This window comes from Sardina pilchardus, chromosome 6, assembly GCF_963854185.1.
Source record: "Sardina pilchardus chromosome 6, fSarPil1.1, whole genome shotgun sequence".
NCBI classification, from domain to species: domain Eukaryota; kingdom Metazoa; phylum Chordata; class Actinopteri; order Clupeiformes; family Clupeidae; genus Sardina; species Sardina pilchardus.
The window spans coordinates 8,533,200-8,548,068 of record NC_084999.1 but is presented as its reverse complement, the minus strand read 5'-3'; the positions used below and the strand labels follow the sequence as shown (position 1 = coordinate 8,548,068).

General features: G+C 45.6%; 1 protein-coding gene across 2 annotated transcripts in view; it reads left to right on the top strand.

Annotated features, from left to right (window-relative positions):
• The first annotated feature begins 214 nt into the window (after window positions 1–214).
• LOC134082525 (DENN domain-containing protein 4B-like) overlaps window positions 215–14,869 on the top strand; it is a 39,552-nt gene continuing 24,897 nt past the window's right edge. For both annotated transcript variants that reach the window (XM_062538294.1, XM_062538293.1), the window contains exons 1-2: window positions 215–379; window positions 14,420–14,764. In XM_062538294.1, coding sequence (XP_062394278.1) covers window positions 14,439–14,764 — 326 coding nt within the window. In that variant the 5' untranslated portion in view covers window positions 215–379; window positions 14,420–14,438. The remainder of the gene's footprint in view (window positions 380–14,419; window positions 14,765–14,869) is intronic.

Here is a 14,869-nt window from a genome sequence, read left to right as displayed (position 1 = left end):
TGTGTATCAGTATCTTTATACTCATGACCAAATAATAATGTGGATATTACTAGTATGAGTGAAACGTCTTTTCGGATATAGGCCAAAACAGCACCACGAAGCTATAACTGTACCAGTAGCCTACCAAAGAAGTCACCATACAGCTGACTTCACAGGGTAGCGCCTGTCTGTGGTCAGCGAAGAAACTACTGCTGCTCTGTAACGGTGTGCGACAGACATACATTTTAGTTTTGCTAGGCTGCTCCCATACGCTTCAACAGTCGATCCTTGAAGAGGTTGAAGAGAACAAAATATGGATGTGAATTGTTTGAACGCCACCTAACCGCCCAAGAGATGACATGTTCGCCGTGTTTTCAGAACTGCCAAAATAAATCAAGAGGTAAGCCGTCATAAAATTGTTTAATGTAGGCTAGCAAGTCTCGTTAGCAGCACTGTTTGCTAATGTGATAACATTGGTCTGGTGTGCTGGGTGGCTAGCAAGCTCGGTAGCTAACACTATGCGACTGTGTGAGACTACCGGTTTTAACGGCAATGTTCAGACCTCGGCATTGGAAAATTAGGTCAATAAACAAAGTATCTTATTTGTATATGTTTGTTCAGTGCAACGTGCAAGAGGTGACTGGTGGTGTGTTTTCAGCTGGCACGTTACATTTCTCCATGGCTGCTAACGTTGTTCGGTCAGTCCGCGAGCCATTGCACAGACATGGGGGTGTGTGTGACATCTTATTTAAATGGAATCGAACGCTGAAGCACCGGGGATTAGCAAGACCTCTGCCGTTTACTATAGGTGGTTTTGTCCTATTATGCAGTTGAATAGAAACACATTATTTGTGAAATTTATAGTAACGCGCTCATGACGATGTTGGGCTGCATTTGACGCTCACATAGGTGTGAAGCAAGAGCTAGCTTATTCCGCTAGTTGCAATGAAGCGTTGGACAGAGAGCGGATGCGTGCTCTGAATTGTCATGCACTGCAGTGTATAGTTATGGTCGAATTATCACTTTGTCAGGGTTTTCTGCGACTGGATATCACAAAACTTTGCTGCTAAATTAACTCCTCTGCGAGAAATAAAGTTGAGACCGTTATATTGACTATACTTTGTGATGGTCATCTATATATCGTACCTCAATATTCGGCCTGCACCCCCAAATTCATTCAACGTGTGAAACAGTCAAGCAACGAGAGCATAAATGTGAATGAGGTTATTTTGTTTGTGCTCTAAAGAAAAGAAAAAAGAAAAAACAGCTGTCTTAAGATGTGTTAACATTACTGCCACGCTGTTATGTCACTAGCTGTTGAGCTCTGGTAGGAGATGGGATTAATTCACTGCTGGCCCTATAATGCTTGCTGCGTAAAAGTCAAAGAATATCCGTGCACATCTGTTCACCTGATCTTCAGAGCTAAAGCTAAATCGAATATATTTTCGGTTTCTATTGGTGTCTATATGGAGACATTGTTTGGCAGCTTGGATTTTGGATGACAACATGCAATGTGTAGGCAGCAAGTCAAAGTAATGTTAGTGCCAATTAAACCGCTGCGCTGGCTCAATGTACTTATGTTTGAGCAGCTGCAATGTTCTGATTGGTTCTGTAACCAAACCGTAGGTTGTTGAAATATTTAAACGCCGATTATGATTGGATGGTTGGTTTCCCCTCTATTGAGGTGGTGTCAGTGTTTTGTGGTGGCATGTTTCTGTCTGAGTGTGACCTGTTTTTTTGTCTAAGGGTATATCTGTGTGGAAGAACATTCCCAGTCCCAGTGAGATCACTATCAAACTGCTGGGGCTTGCCACCTCTTGTCAAATGTGGCAACAACCCAGGCACTGTTAGCCTGGAAAATGCCAGACTCATTCACAAACTGAATAGAGTCTGGGAAACCAAGATTGGGAAACGTTTTTTAACACTTGCATCGCAACAGGCACCGAACTTTGACATCATCTCTCCAGCCTTACCAATCACATTGATCAGAGATTCCTAGTTACTTCCTGCTTCACCGTCAGGAAACAATTTAATTTATGTCGGTCTACCTGTGCTGTAAATACATTTCTGCATTTTCCCACAAGCATTTTTTGATGTTAGCAGGTGCTTCTCTATCACATTAAGTTCTGTTTCGTCTGTTTCTGATTGGCCTGACAGTTTTCTTGTCTGAGGGAAACAGATCGCCACAGATCACTATGGTGTTCCAGACTAGATCTCCCTGAAGGAAGATCTAGGTGGGCGGGGTCAGGTTAAGGTACTGTACTTATGCTGGTAGTGGTACAATAGCCCTCACTTAGTGTTGAGCTGAATATGCCGTCTGCTAACTTTCAACCCTCTGCTGGACAGGCCTATGAAGAAGTTTTTTTTTTCAAATCAACGTTCTAAATGTAAAATTCCTGTGATTGATGATATGGTCACTTTAATTTTGTGGTAGGTGAATGTTGTAGTTCCATGTTCATAGCAATTTTTCAAGCACTTTGTGATACAAACAGACATGGCAATATTAGTTTATCGACAACATCAAATTATGAGCTGATGTAATTATAATCTGTGATACTCCTGAACCAATGCATAACCGATTCAACAAATAAAAAAGTAGACGTTACAATAAATAGATGTTGCATCACATTGCAACAGCCAATAAACTTCAACATCTTTGTGTAAGTGGTTTGTGCTTTGTCCAATAAGTGGCCTTGCCCTCTGGCCTATTTCTCAATTAACTCACTATGAAAAGTGTATAGCTGGCTGCTCATCCAACACAGCCCAGTACTTTGGGACTCTTTCTCTCTCTCACTCACTCACTCACTCACTCACTCACTCACTCACTCACTCACTCACACACACACACACACACACACACACACACACACACACACACACACACACACACACACACACACACACACACACACACTCTCACTCTCTCTTTCTCTCTCTCTCACACACACACACACACACACACACACTCTCACTCTCTCTTTCTCTCTCTCTCTCACACACACACACACACACACACACACTCTCTTTCCCTTCCTCTCCCTTTCTCTACCTCTCTCTCCGTCCACCAGCTGACGGGACTCTATGAGGAAGTGACACTGCCCGTCGTGTCGAAAGTCCCTCAGGCAGCTGTGAAAAATGATCCCTAAAAAAAGCTCAGCACGTGTGTCAATCATGAAAAGGGAAGTCGGTCCCATAGAAACAAATGCACTCAAAGGTGGACGGAGACTATGTGGAAGTCTCAGTTAAGGTGTTTCGAATCACAACAGAATAGGCCATGGTTTGGAGGTTGTTTTGGTCTTGAGTGTGCTTAAAACTCATAGAACACGTAGAATATAGATATTTGGAAGAATGTCCAGGTTAGGTGGTATTGCTATATGTGTAGGCCTGTCGATGTAGGCTACTTTTAAGCCTATTTGATTGGCTTCACACTATCAGCATAACTTATGTCCAATCAGTGCTTCAGACATCTCTGTGTTTGCTGCAGCGGAGCTTGTGGAAGCAGTTTCCTTTTTATGATGCCAAAACGCCTGTTTGACCCCCCCCCCCCCCCCCCGATCCACCAGGGGAGGGACACTTCTCAGGCTCACCAGCTGTATAGCGGTGCTGCAGATTGCACATATTATCTGTTGTCCGTTTTGTCTTGTTGCAGTCAGTTTTACGGAGATATGGGCATCAGTGGATCCTCCCTGCCTCTGTGATCATGCCGGATTATGTAGCCTAGTATTTAAGTCTGGAATAGTCTATTTCAGAGCAGCGCAGTCCCTGGAGAGCACTTTAAATATGGAGTGTGGAGGTCGGCATTGGGGCCTGCTAGTGCCTTATTGTTGTCTGTGGTGTCACTGCTGCATGGGGTAGAGTAGACACCCTCCTGTGTTCTAAATCTAACCTGGCTCTGGCTGAAAATAAACTGCACTATCCCCCTCTCCCTCCCTCTCTCTCTCTCTCTCTCTCTCTCTCTCTCTGTCTCTCTCTCTGTCTCTCTCTCTGTCTATCCACCACTGACTGCCCTTTTCCCTCAGTTCTTTTACCCCCCTTCTCCTCTCCTCTCAACTCTCCTCTCTCCCTCTGTCAGAACTGCTGTTATAATGTTATGTGAGTATTGTAACTTGCACAGTTTGCAAAGTTTACTGTTGAAATATCGGGTGGGGGGGAGAAATGAAGAATCCGTGTCAAGCAGATCAGTGTTCATTTTTGTTTCATTTCAGGTTCATTAGACCAGCGTGGCTTGCTGCATTACTGACACCTTGAGCAGTCTTCGGTTAACTGTTTGTTTTTACATTGGTTTTAAGTAGCCTATTTAGCGCTCTGTCTTGTCCCTGTCCTGGCTATATCTTCTAACCCCTGCACCTTGCCCCACCCACACACACAGATCCAGTTTCTCTGTGCAAATTGATGGCCTGTGTGTGTGTGTGTGTGTGTGTGTGTGTGTGTGTGTGTGTGTGTGTGTGTGTGTGTGTGTGTGTGTGTGTGTGTGTGTGTGTGTGTGTGTGTGTGTGTGTGTGTGTGTGTGTGTGTGTGTGTGTGTGTGTGTGTGTGTGTGTGTGTGTGTGTGTGTGTGTGTGTGTGTGTGTGTGTGTGTACCTGTGCCGTGATTCCAGACACTTAAAGTGTTCATGATCGGTTCTCTTCAATCACCCACAAATCTGGTCTCATAAGCCCTTCCGCAACTTCAGTCCCGCAATGAAGCTGTTATCTTTCTTCTCTTAATAAAAAGCCTTTCTAGCTATTTTTAGTGGCAGACAGTTCTCTTGAGTGCACGCTGTTGCCCAAAGAAACATATTTCCTGAGGGAAACAAAATAGGCCTATCTGCTGTTCATTCTCCTCATCGATCTGTCTCTACTTGAACTCATACTGAGGGTGCAATTTGAAGTCTCATCATCTCTGAAAGGTGTTCTCTGAAATGTCTATGTCTATGATAGGTCTCGAAAATGACTCTCAGTTTTTTTTTTTTCCACTTGTCCGGCAATCCGAAGTAATTGCGTTTTCAAATTGGTATGATTTTCCAAAATGTGGATGCTCTTATCTTTTGCAAAAGAACATTGTGTATTTCCTGTGGAGTTGTTGTGGTGCTAGTCTTGCTTTGGCCGACTGGTGTCCACTGACTGGTGTCCACTGACGGGGGTAAAACCAGAAGAATTACCCGAGCCGAGCTCCTCCCCTCATCTCCATCAGAGTGGTCCTCCGCAGGCTTTAAATAGATAGAGATGACTGCTGTTTGAAATAGCTTTTTTTCTCTCCTGAGCTCTGACAGTGAAAGAGACCACCACATGCATTTGGTAGAGAGAGAGAGAGAGAACGACAGAGTGAGGGAGGGAGAAAGTGAGAGAATGAAAGAGTGTGTGTGTGTGTCAGTGAGGGAGGGAGGGAGAGAGTGAGAGAATGAAAAGGTGAATGAGGGAGAGAGAATGAAAGAGAATGACATAGAGATTGAGGGATAGAGAACGAATGAAAGGGTGAGTGAGGGGGAGAGAGAGAAAGTGAAAAAGTATGAGGGAGGGCGGGAGAACCCCAGCCCAAGCTGAATAAACACATCCGTTTGAAAGAAGACACAGCCAGAGGCCTCTAGGTTGGGGCGTCTATTGACGCAGAGGAGCAGAGAGTGATTTTATTGAGAGCTTATTTTTTGAGAACTAATGCTGGTTGGGATAGGAGAGGCAGACTCTCCTCATGGGCTCTCCAAAGTCAGTGGCTGCCAGGTGGCCTAATGGTTTCATATATCTTTAAAAGCCTAGGCTACATTTATCGCTGATGCAGGATGCTGCAAAGTGGACAGTCCTTCAACGCACAGCAGTCCTTCTCAAAGATCTCTGTGGTTTCTCATGGAAAGGTGCTAGACCTCTATGGCACGCTAAGTCAGTTCAGAATCTAGAGCACCTGTGTAGAATGTGCCATGTGTGGTTCAGTGTTTGACATTGAGTCGGGGTGGGGTGTTTTTTCGTGAGTAGTCAGTGTCACGCTTGTGGTCTTTGTGATCGCAACGGTTTTGGCTGTACAGGTCTGTATAAGGCGGAACACTGCACAAGTAGCGTGTTGTTCAGGTTGTTTTGCACCGATATGGTAGAAGTCAACTGTATGCAGAGAGCGCGTTGAGAAGGCTGAGACACTCAGTGGTTTGTCTCTAATCTTTGTTACGCCTGCAGCTACACGGTAAACAAATGATTCATTCATGACATTGTCTTGAATCAGTCAGCCTATTTTATTCTTCATTTCTTTGTTGTTCCCTTGTCTGTTGTTATGAATATTGAAGCCCATCATCATGGGATTGATGGTAATTTGTTCAGGCTTTGTCTGACTGTCATCTTTTCTTACTTCTAAACTTTATTTGGCAAGTCAACTGCTTGTGCTCCAGACAAGGGCATGGACCATTCTGCTGTCTAATATTGTGGCATTCATTGTTGGAATTTACACACATAGAGTGTCATCCTAAATGCGTCTGTGTCAACTAAAATGTTGGGATTTCATAGACTGACATGAAAAAGTGTTTGCAACAAATTCACCGTGTCACCATGCCGTAGTTTTTTGCGGTCTCCGTGCCAGAAGTTATTCTTGGAAAAGCATGCATTCATTCATTCATTCACTTATTGAATTTTGTTTGTGGTCAGTGTGAAATGTCTTAGTGTCAATCACTGTATTTAAAAATGGCAGCATCTGCCTGCCTTTCACCTGTACATTCCTTGCCACTCTGTTACTAGTTCCATTGATATTTTACCAGCAGTTCATATGATTTTTCTTCTCAAATGTTTTTTGAAGACAAAGCTAAACACAATGGACTAGGGATAGGTGAATAAGTACAGTAATCTTTCAGTAAAGTTTTACCGCACAGAGGAATGTCATGTGTTAAAATGGGAAGCTTTGCCAAAGGAGTTGGAGTATCCAAGGCCACGTTCAATCTCGCATCACCCAGGGTACGTTCAGCCCACTCTTTGTTATCTCAGAGAGTCTCTGATGATGCTATGCGTCGTGGTCATCTCGTCAATGGGCCTCTCTGTCCCGCCTCTCTCCTCCTCTGCACGTCTGGGTCGCGTTTTCTCTGAGTAAATACGGACGTGTGTGTGGAGTGGACTGGACGCACATCACATGCCTGGGCTCACAGTGTGCCATTGTGCGGAGCCTCGGTGAACGCATCAGAGTGGCATTGTTGTGTTGTGGCGCTCCGCCGTGGACGTTGGCACCGATGCTCCGAGGACCAGCTGGCTGTTTCCCCCTCGCTGACCCAGCCGCCGCACCCCGGAGCAGCGCAGGGCTGAATGGGACTTCTGTTGGCGGCGGGGGGGGGGGGGGGGGGGGGGGGGAGACTGGCACTGATAATTAAGATGAGGTCTTCTTCACACTTTTCAACCACAACAAGTCGTATCTGGAGCGTCTCGTCTGAGTGGGCTCGAGTCTAATCACTGCTCTGAAATTAAGCCTATTTCTGGATGTGGCCTGCCGTGCTACTGCTGCTGCTGCTGCTGGAATTGAGTGGCTCTGTGTATCTAAAGCCGTAAAATCCCAGACAACTGCAAAAAAAAACTGGAGTTTCATTCATTCAGCCCTTAGGCCTTCATGTTGATGATGACCATATTTATTACCCTAAAATAGTTTGTTTTGTCAAGGTCTGCCTGGAACTGTGAGGGGTTTGACACAGAAATAGTCAACAGTGTTACAGGTCATCATCATTAATCAGGAGGAAGCATTGAGAACGTAACACTGATCCAGATCACTCAGCAGCAACCAACTGAGGCCTTAGTTTTAGTTTTATTAGATATCAAACACAAACAGCAGCATGATGACTCTCTCTCTCTCTCTCTCTCTCTCTCTCTCTCTCTCTCTCTCTCTTTTTTTTTTTTCTCTCTATCCCTCTCCCCCCTTATCTGCTGTGCAAAGTTGGGAGTGTTATATTTTTGGGTAATTAGGGAAACTGTTCAAGTCTGCCATCTTTACATAAGATAAGATGGTGTGTGTGTGTGTGTGTGTGTGTTTGGTGTGGTAGAGGGAGATAATAATGATCATTTATGAGTCTTGGAGACCTGTATTTCACTGGTCTACAGTGTTTTCAAAGTAAATGTTCTTAGAAGTCTCTCCTTTCTCTCTTTTTCTGCTGCTGCTAGTCCCTCTGAGGCCTTTTGGGGACTGCTGAAATATCATGCAGCGTGTGTGTGTGTGTGTGTGTGTGGGCTGTTGAGGAGATAGATGTTGGCGCGGTCCATAGGTGTGTGTGCCTGCGTGGAGTTGATTGTCCCGGGTAAGCGGTACAGTGCTGTGGGCCCCTGATGATGGAGACAAGGTGTGTGTGTGTGTGTGTGTGTGTGTGTGTGTGTGTGTGTGTGTGTGTGTGTGTGTGTGTGTGTGTGTGTGTGTGTGTGTGTGTGTGTGTGTGTGTGTGTGTGTGTGTGTGTGTGTGTGGGCTGCTTGGCTGGTGCGCTCTTATCTGTCAGTGACACCTGGGCCGCCAACAGAGCGCTGTGCTGCTCAGCTCCCAGACAGAGAGCCACTGCTGCAGTTAGGCAGTGTGTTAAGCTGCACTTAGCCCACACACACTCTCTCTTTCTCTCTCTCTCTCTCTCTCATACTCACACTCTCTCGCTCATTCGATCTCAGTCTCATACACCTGAGAAGTTCCTTAGCATGTCCTGCATGTAGCATGTAGCATGTAGCATGTAGCTGTCCTCCATTACACTGGGTCTGTATGAGTGTTTATGATTGCGCTCTTGAATGACTTAATGGGATGGTTCAGAGTAATTTCACTCTAGGGGTCCTTGGCACCATGACCTCAAGCCAAACACCCACCCAGAAGCCTTTTGCCCCTTGGTCGGACTCGGACATTGGCCGAGTTAGCGGTATCAGCCAAGTGTCTTAGTGCAGGCACTAATGAAACCAGTGATATATGTCGTAAATTACCCCATTAATAATGCCTGGAAGGGTGCCAAACTTCTACAGTAGCAGAAATAGGGTCTGTACTCGATAGAACAAGGCATCGGAAAGTTTGTAAGTGCACCAGGAGTTTATTTAAATAACACTTGCCTGAGGCCTACTCTATGCGGCTACCGCCGCATCAATGTCACACGCACGCACAGATGTACACACACACACACACACACACACACACACACACACACACACACACACACACACAAGCGTGCACGTGGCGTTGACGTAGGGTAGTAGCAGAGAATAGAAGCCATCAGGCAAGTGCCATTTAAATAATGTCCTGTTGTACTTGCCAATGCCTTGTCAGGGAAAAACCAATGGGAAAAACCAAGACAAAAAAAAAAAGCTTCCAGGCAGGGGGGTGTTTGGCTTGAGGTTGTGGTGCAAAGGACTCAAGGGTTAAATTACTCCGAACCATCCCTTTAAAACCCACAAACAAGTTGATTTATCACGCCATGTCATGTACCATTTCACAAGTCTTAGGAGGATGACAGAACTTTTTTTTCAGCAGGTGGCCTTCTGTTAACAGTGAATCCCCAAGAGCGGCTGTTAACGTTCTGTGGTCGGTCACCTTCCTTTTTCGTTTCTCCTTTAAGTAATCAGGGAAAGACAGATTCTGCCACCTCGATCGTGATGTAATAATTTCCTGCGTCACCATGGCGACCTGTCCTCTTGTTTGTTTGTTGATTGATGCTGGTTTTGTAATGACTATGACCAGGATAAAGATTCTAGACCAAAATACATAACAGTACATCCACTGAATGTTTAAAAAAAAAAAAGTGTTGCTGTGACAATTTTGAAGTCACCGTTTTCAATTTAGCTGATGCTGTAGCCGGATTTGTCATGCACTCTTTTGGATATGTTTAGCATTGATTACAGTGACAATACGTGTCAAGCTTTAGATAGAAGTTCTTTTGCCAAACAACAAGGCCATGTTGTAAGCCTCTTTCGGGTTTATTTATCATTAGGGTTATTCATGAGTCAGAAGTCAGAAGTCATGTGCTACTTTGGTGGTAGTGCCACAGACACAGATGCTGAATGAATGACTCACATCTCCTTCCTGATAGACATCCCTCCTGTCTCCACCTTTAGAGTGATGACCACCAGCAGCGGCAGCACTGCTGAGACAGTAATAAGTCCAAGACGCACGCAGCGTGTGACACAGCAGAAGCTAGTGGTTGCGCGCAGCACTGTGGGTGGAGATGTTAACCCTCACTAGGCTATAGTGCAACGTGGGTGTCTGCTAACTTCCTGTCCCCGTCACCCGAAGTAGCCCTAGATTTGGTCAGAGGCTACAAGGCTCAACCAACAGAGAGGGGGAAAAAAGTAATTCTGTGCCATAATCAGATAAGGCTGTGGCTGCACTGTCTCAGATTGTGTTCAAATCTTGTCTGCATCACAAATAGGTGTCAAAACCAAGGCCTGTGAAATGCTCCTGTTAAAATCATGTGTCTATGTATTTTTTAGCTTCATATTAATGTATGTCTGTTTTACAGCCTGAAAAGCGCATTATAACTCATTGCAAACATAATCAAGGTCAAGGTAAACTTTATTATCCCCTAGAGGAAATTCATGAGGTCAACGTTACAAACTGTACAAACTTTGTGTATAATCTATGCATTTACAACATTGGCACTTTGTTTACTAAATTATCCCAGATTGGGCTATTCCCACATAGATGTTCATGTTCCTATGCCGCTATGTTCATGTTCCTTTCTTCCTTCTGTCTGATTTGACACTCAGTGACCCCACAGCAAGAGGGAGGAGCAGAATACGATGAGGTAGTAAGATGACAGTGTACATGCCCTTTTTGGTTGTGTAATCGATGGGCTCAAATTTGAAGAATTGCAAGGAAGAGGCAAGGGGTGGTTCACACACACTGAAAACGGTAACTCAACAGAGATTTTGCTAAAGGAGCAGCTTTTTTTTAATGAGGCTCAAATGTTTCAGCCAAACTGGCTGTTCTCAATGCTGGCAATGAATCAACCACAGACATGCAATTAACAAGTAGGAGCCTGGTTGTGTAATCTGTGAGTGTATTTTGCCTGAGTGACGACCATCTCAAGTTGGTCAAGTTGGCTTTGGTTATTGGCAGAGTGAGCTCATGGTTTGCTCTCTGCGTATAGACTTGATTTCACTTCTGAACAGTCAGCCTAACCAGTTCAAGCTCAGCTCAGCGTCCCCGACCTCATGGCAGATTCCATGGCCTACCTGTTGACACTTGCTCCCGGTCCCAGCAGTCACATATTTCTAAAGACACAAATTCCACACAAGTCAGTTATTTGTTAGCTGTTGCAGCTGCCTCATTCAGATCCATGACGGATACTAAAGCTGTGTGTGTCTGTGTGTCTGTGTCTGTGTGTGTCTGTGTGTGTGTGATTGTTTTTGGCTCAGATAACTGAGTGTGCATATTCCTCGATATACTGTCAGTAGAATTGTGCAGTCTGCCACATGATTGTGCTAAAGCTTTTTTTTTTTTCATTCTTTTTTTGCTGGGGTCGGTTGGGTTGGCACTGTCAATTTCCCCACCTCAGAAGCCCCCCCTTCTTATGCTGCACGGATACTGACAGGAAACATGTTGGTCTTGAGCACTTCCTGTTTGTCATCCGACTTCTGAGTTGGCCCTTTCTGCCACTCATCCTTCATTTTCACTCTCTTTCTCTCTCTCTCTCTCTCTCTCTCTCTCTCTCTCTCTCTCTCTCTCTCTCAAATTAGCTTTATTGGCATGACAAAGAAACAGTGTGTTGCCAAAGCTTACACATGTGATATAACTGTACACATTTAAATAATAATAATAATAATAATAAAAGATAATATATATAAAAAACATACTAAAAATATAGCTGCAAGCAGCAATGAGGGGGCCAAGCAGGCAGATCAAAAGGCCAGAGTTGCCATGGTAACTCAATGCTGTTAAGTCAGGTATGTAGTTTTAAGCAGTCACAAGAATTTTGATGTCAAACAACCCAAGATTGCCTGAGATGCAAGCCCACTTCCTGTTCGGCGGCTTCGCCGTCAATTTCGATTGGCTATTGCGGGCGAACGGTTTAAGATATCATTCCGAAAAAGCAAGGCCTATATTAGACTCGGGCTGAAGATCATCCGTGTCAAGTTTCGTGCAGATCGGATACATTTTGTGACCTGTGGAAATGTTTAAGGGGTTTTGATTAAATCCAATATGGTGGCAGAATCAATTATGTTGATGTCACAAATTGAGCTGGGCTAGCCTAAGGACCTTCCACAGTATTATCAGACACCACTAGCAAGTTTTCATTCCAAACACATCAATGGCTAAGGGCCGAAATGCCTTTTGGCTAATTGCAGCGCCCCCTAGAAGTCAAAGGTCACCAAATTTCTTGAGCGTCCTCCTGATGCGGTCCAGAGTCCACATACCAAGTTTGGTTTTGATGCGCGCAAGGGTTGCTGAAATATCAGCCCACTTCCTGTTTGGCGGCTTCGCCGCGAACTTTGATTGGCTGTTACGGGCGAACGGTTATAGTTCCGAAGAAGAAAAATAATTTCAGAATACAGGATGGTCTGTAGATTATGTGTGTGAAGTTTGGTGTCGATCGGACAAAATCTGTAGGAGGAGAAGGCTTTTAAGTGTTTTTGACAAAATCCAAAATGGCGGAAAATCCATCATGGCGGAAAATGACGTCATAGGGTCCGTTGAACTCAGGATGGTCCAAAGATTCCAATGATACCTGACTTTTGAAAATTGACCAAAGGGGTCAAAAGTTACGTGCGTGAACGCACGTCCAACTTTGACCTGTTGGTGGCGCTAGAGCGTATGAGGTGCCGACATGAAACTTGTTGAAATTAATCATTGGACTGTCCTTAAGCAGTGTGCCAAATTTCACAACTTTTCACCAGTCGGTTCTATGGGCTGCCATAGACTTCAATGGCAGAGGAATAATAATAGTTTATAATAATAATAATAGTAAGAAAACATAGAAACACAATGGGGTCCTCGCAGCTTCGCTGCTTGGCCCCCAATAAAATCAATAAAAAATAAAAGTGTATATTAATAAGGCAATATAATACCGTGAAATGAAGAAGGGAAAAGCACTCACTTTCTCAGTTTTTGACACTCTGTAAGAATTTCTACTGCTATCTTTTCACAATGGTGGCCTCCCAACAAATAAAGGAGCTTATCTTCATTGGATAACATGGGGAATTTGGGCGCATTCGGCGCAATCATGCCAATTTTGTCAAAGATTTTATTCCTGATCAGCATGTAATTGTTGCACTGTGTGAGGAAGTGTAGCTCTCTCTCTCTCTCTCTCTCTCTCGCTTCTCCTCCGCTGGGCGTGTGCTACCAGCTCTCCCCAATTCAACCAACATCTATAATGCATGGGGGGGAGTCACAGGCATGACCCAGGATGGAGGGATGAGAGAGAGAAAGACAGAAAGGAAGAAAGGAAGAGTGTGGTGCGTGGGAGGGAGAGGTGGAGTGGGGTGGGGTGGGGGGGTTGTTGAGGGGAGAGAGAGGCCAGTGGTCACTTCCAGTCATCAATCGTGCTGGGGTGGAAACACCAGCCAAAAGGATTGCTGACCACGACAAATCTCAAATTCTCTAACGCAGCTGCATCAAGAGGATTATGTAATAGTTTTTTTCCCTCTCTATTTTCTCTCCCTCTCCCTCTCCCTCTCTCTCTCTCTCCCTCTCTCTCTGTCCGCCTTTGTTTCTTACTGGTATGCACTGACCCAACACAATTCACAATCCTATTTTTAACCCCCCCCCCCCCCTGCTCCTCCCTGTTGTGCACTTCTGTTTAATCAGACATCGATTTTGTAACGAAGCGCTCTGAAATATGCCCCGGCCTCGCGCGAGGAGGATGTAACTCAGTTAGAGCCTCCCACGGCGTGTTGCTTATTAAATGCTGCCATGGAAACCTGGCTTCCCTTCCCACAAATACACCCAGCCTGGGTAGAGATAGCAGAATGGAGAGGAGAGGAGAGGAGAGGGATGGAGAGGGATAGAGAGAGAGAGAGGGAGGGAAAGGTGTTGAGAGAGGAATGGAGACACAGAGAGAGGACTGCCAAGGCTTCTCATCACTGTGGAGATTCACCCTCCGAAAAGCAAAATAGATGTCAGACTGAGTCGGTCATGTGATGTGTTTACTACACTTGATTCTACTTTGTATGTGCAGTGCTGCTTGAATCGTCCGTGCGTGCGCGGTTATGTGTGCGTTTATGTAAGCTCTCAGTGAAACAACTGAAGCTTGCAAATGCCTATTGACTTACCTGTCTTAGAGTGTGGTAAAACAAACAAATGCCTTCTCGACTCGACGCTTGTATTGTCTTGTCCTAACATGTCCTCTCTCTCCTCCTTCCCCCTGTCTGTCTGCTTTAAACACATCTCACTCTCACTCTCACCCTCCCCTTCTGCCTCCTCTCTTTCTCTCCTTCTCTCTCATTCTCTCTCTTTGCCTGTCTTTACCCCTTCTGTTTCTCTCTCTCCCTCCTCTCCCTCCCCCCCTCTCTCTCTCTCTCTCTCTCCGTCTCTCACACTCTCCCCTCCTCCAGCGGTGGGCAGACAGGCGGCATGACTGAGGAGAAATGCCCTCAGCTGGTGGACTATTTTGTGGTGGCGGGCCTGGTGGAGGGCTCCACCCCCATGGACGACGATGGAGGCGGGCAGCAGAAGGGCAGCGGCGGCGGCGGAGTAGGAGGAGGCCGCTCGGTGGAGCCGGTGACGGACGTGGTGGTGATCGCGCGGGGGCTGGGCGAGGACGTGCCCGAAGGCTTCACCTGCATCGAGAAGACGCTGGGGGGGCACCCGGCCGAGCTGAGCGCCGGCCTCATCAACAACCCACACATGTTCCTCTGCTACCGCCGCGGCCACGACAAGCCCCCCATCGTGGAGCTGGGGTGAGAGAGGGAGAGAAACGGGGGGGGGGGGGGAGATGAGAGAGCAAGAGAGAGAGGAATGGGGGAGATAGAGAAAGAGAAAGAGAGATATGGGAGCGAGAAAAA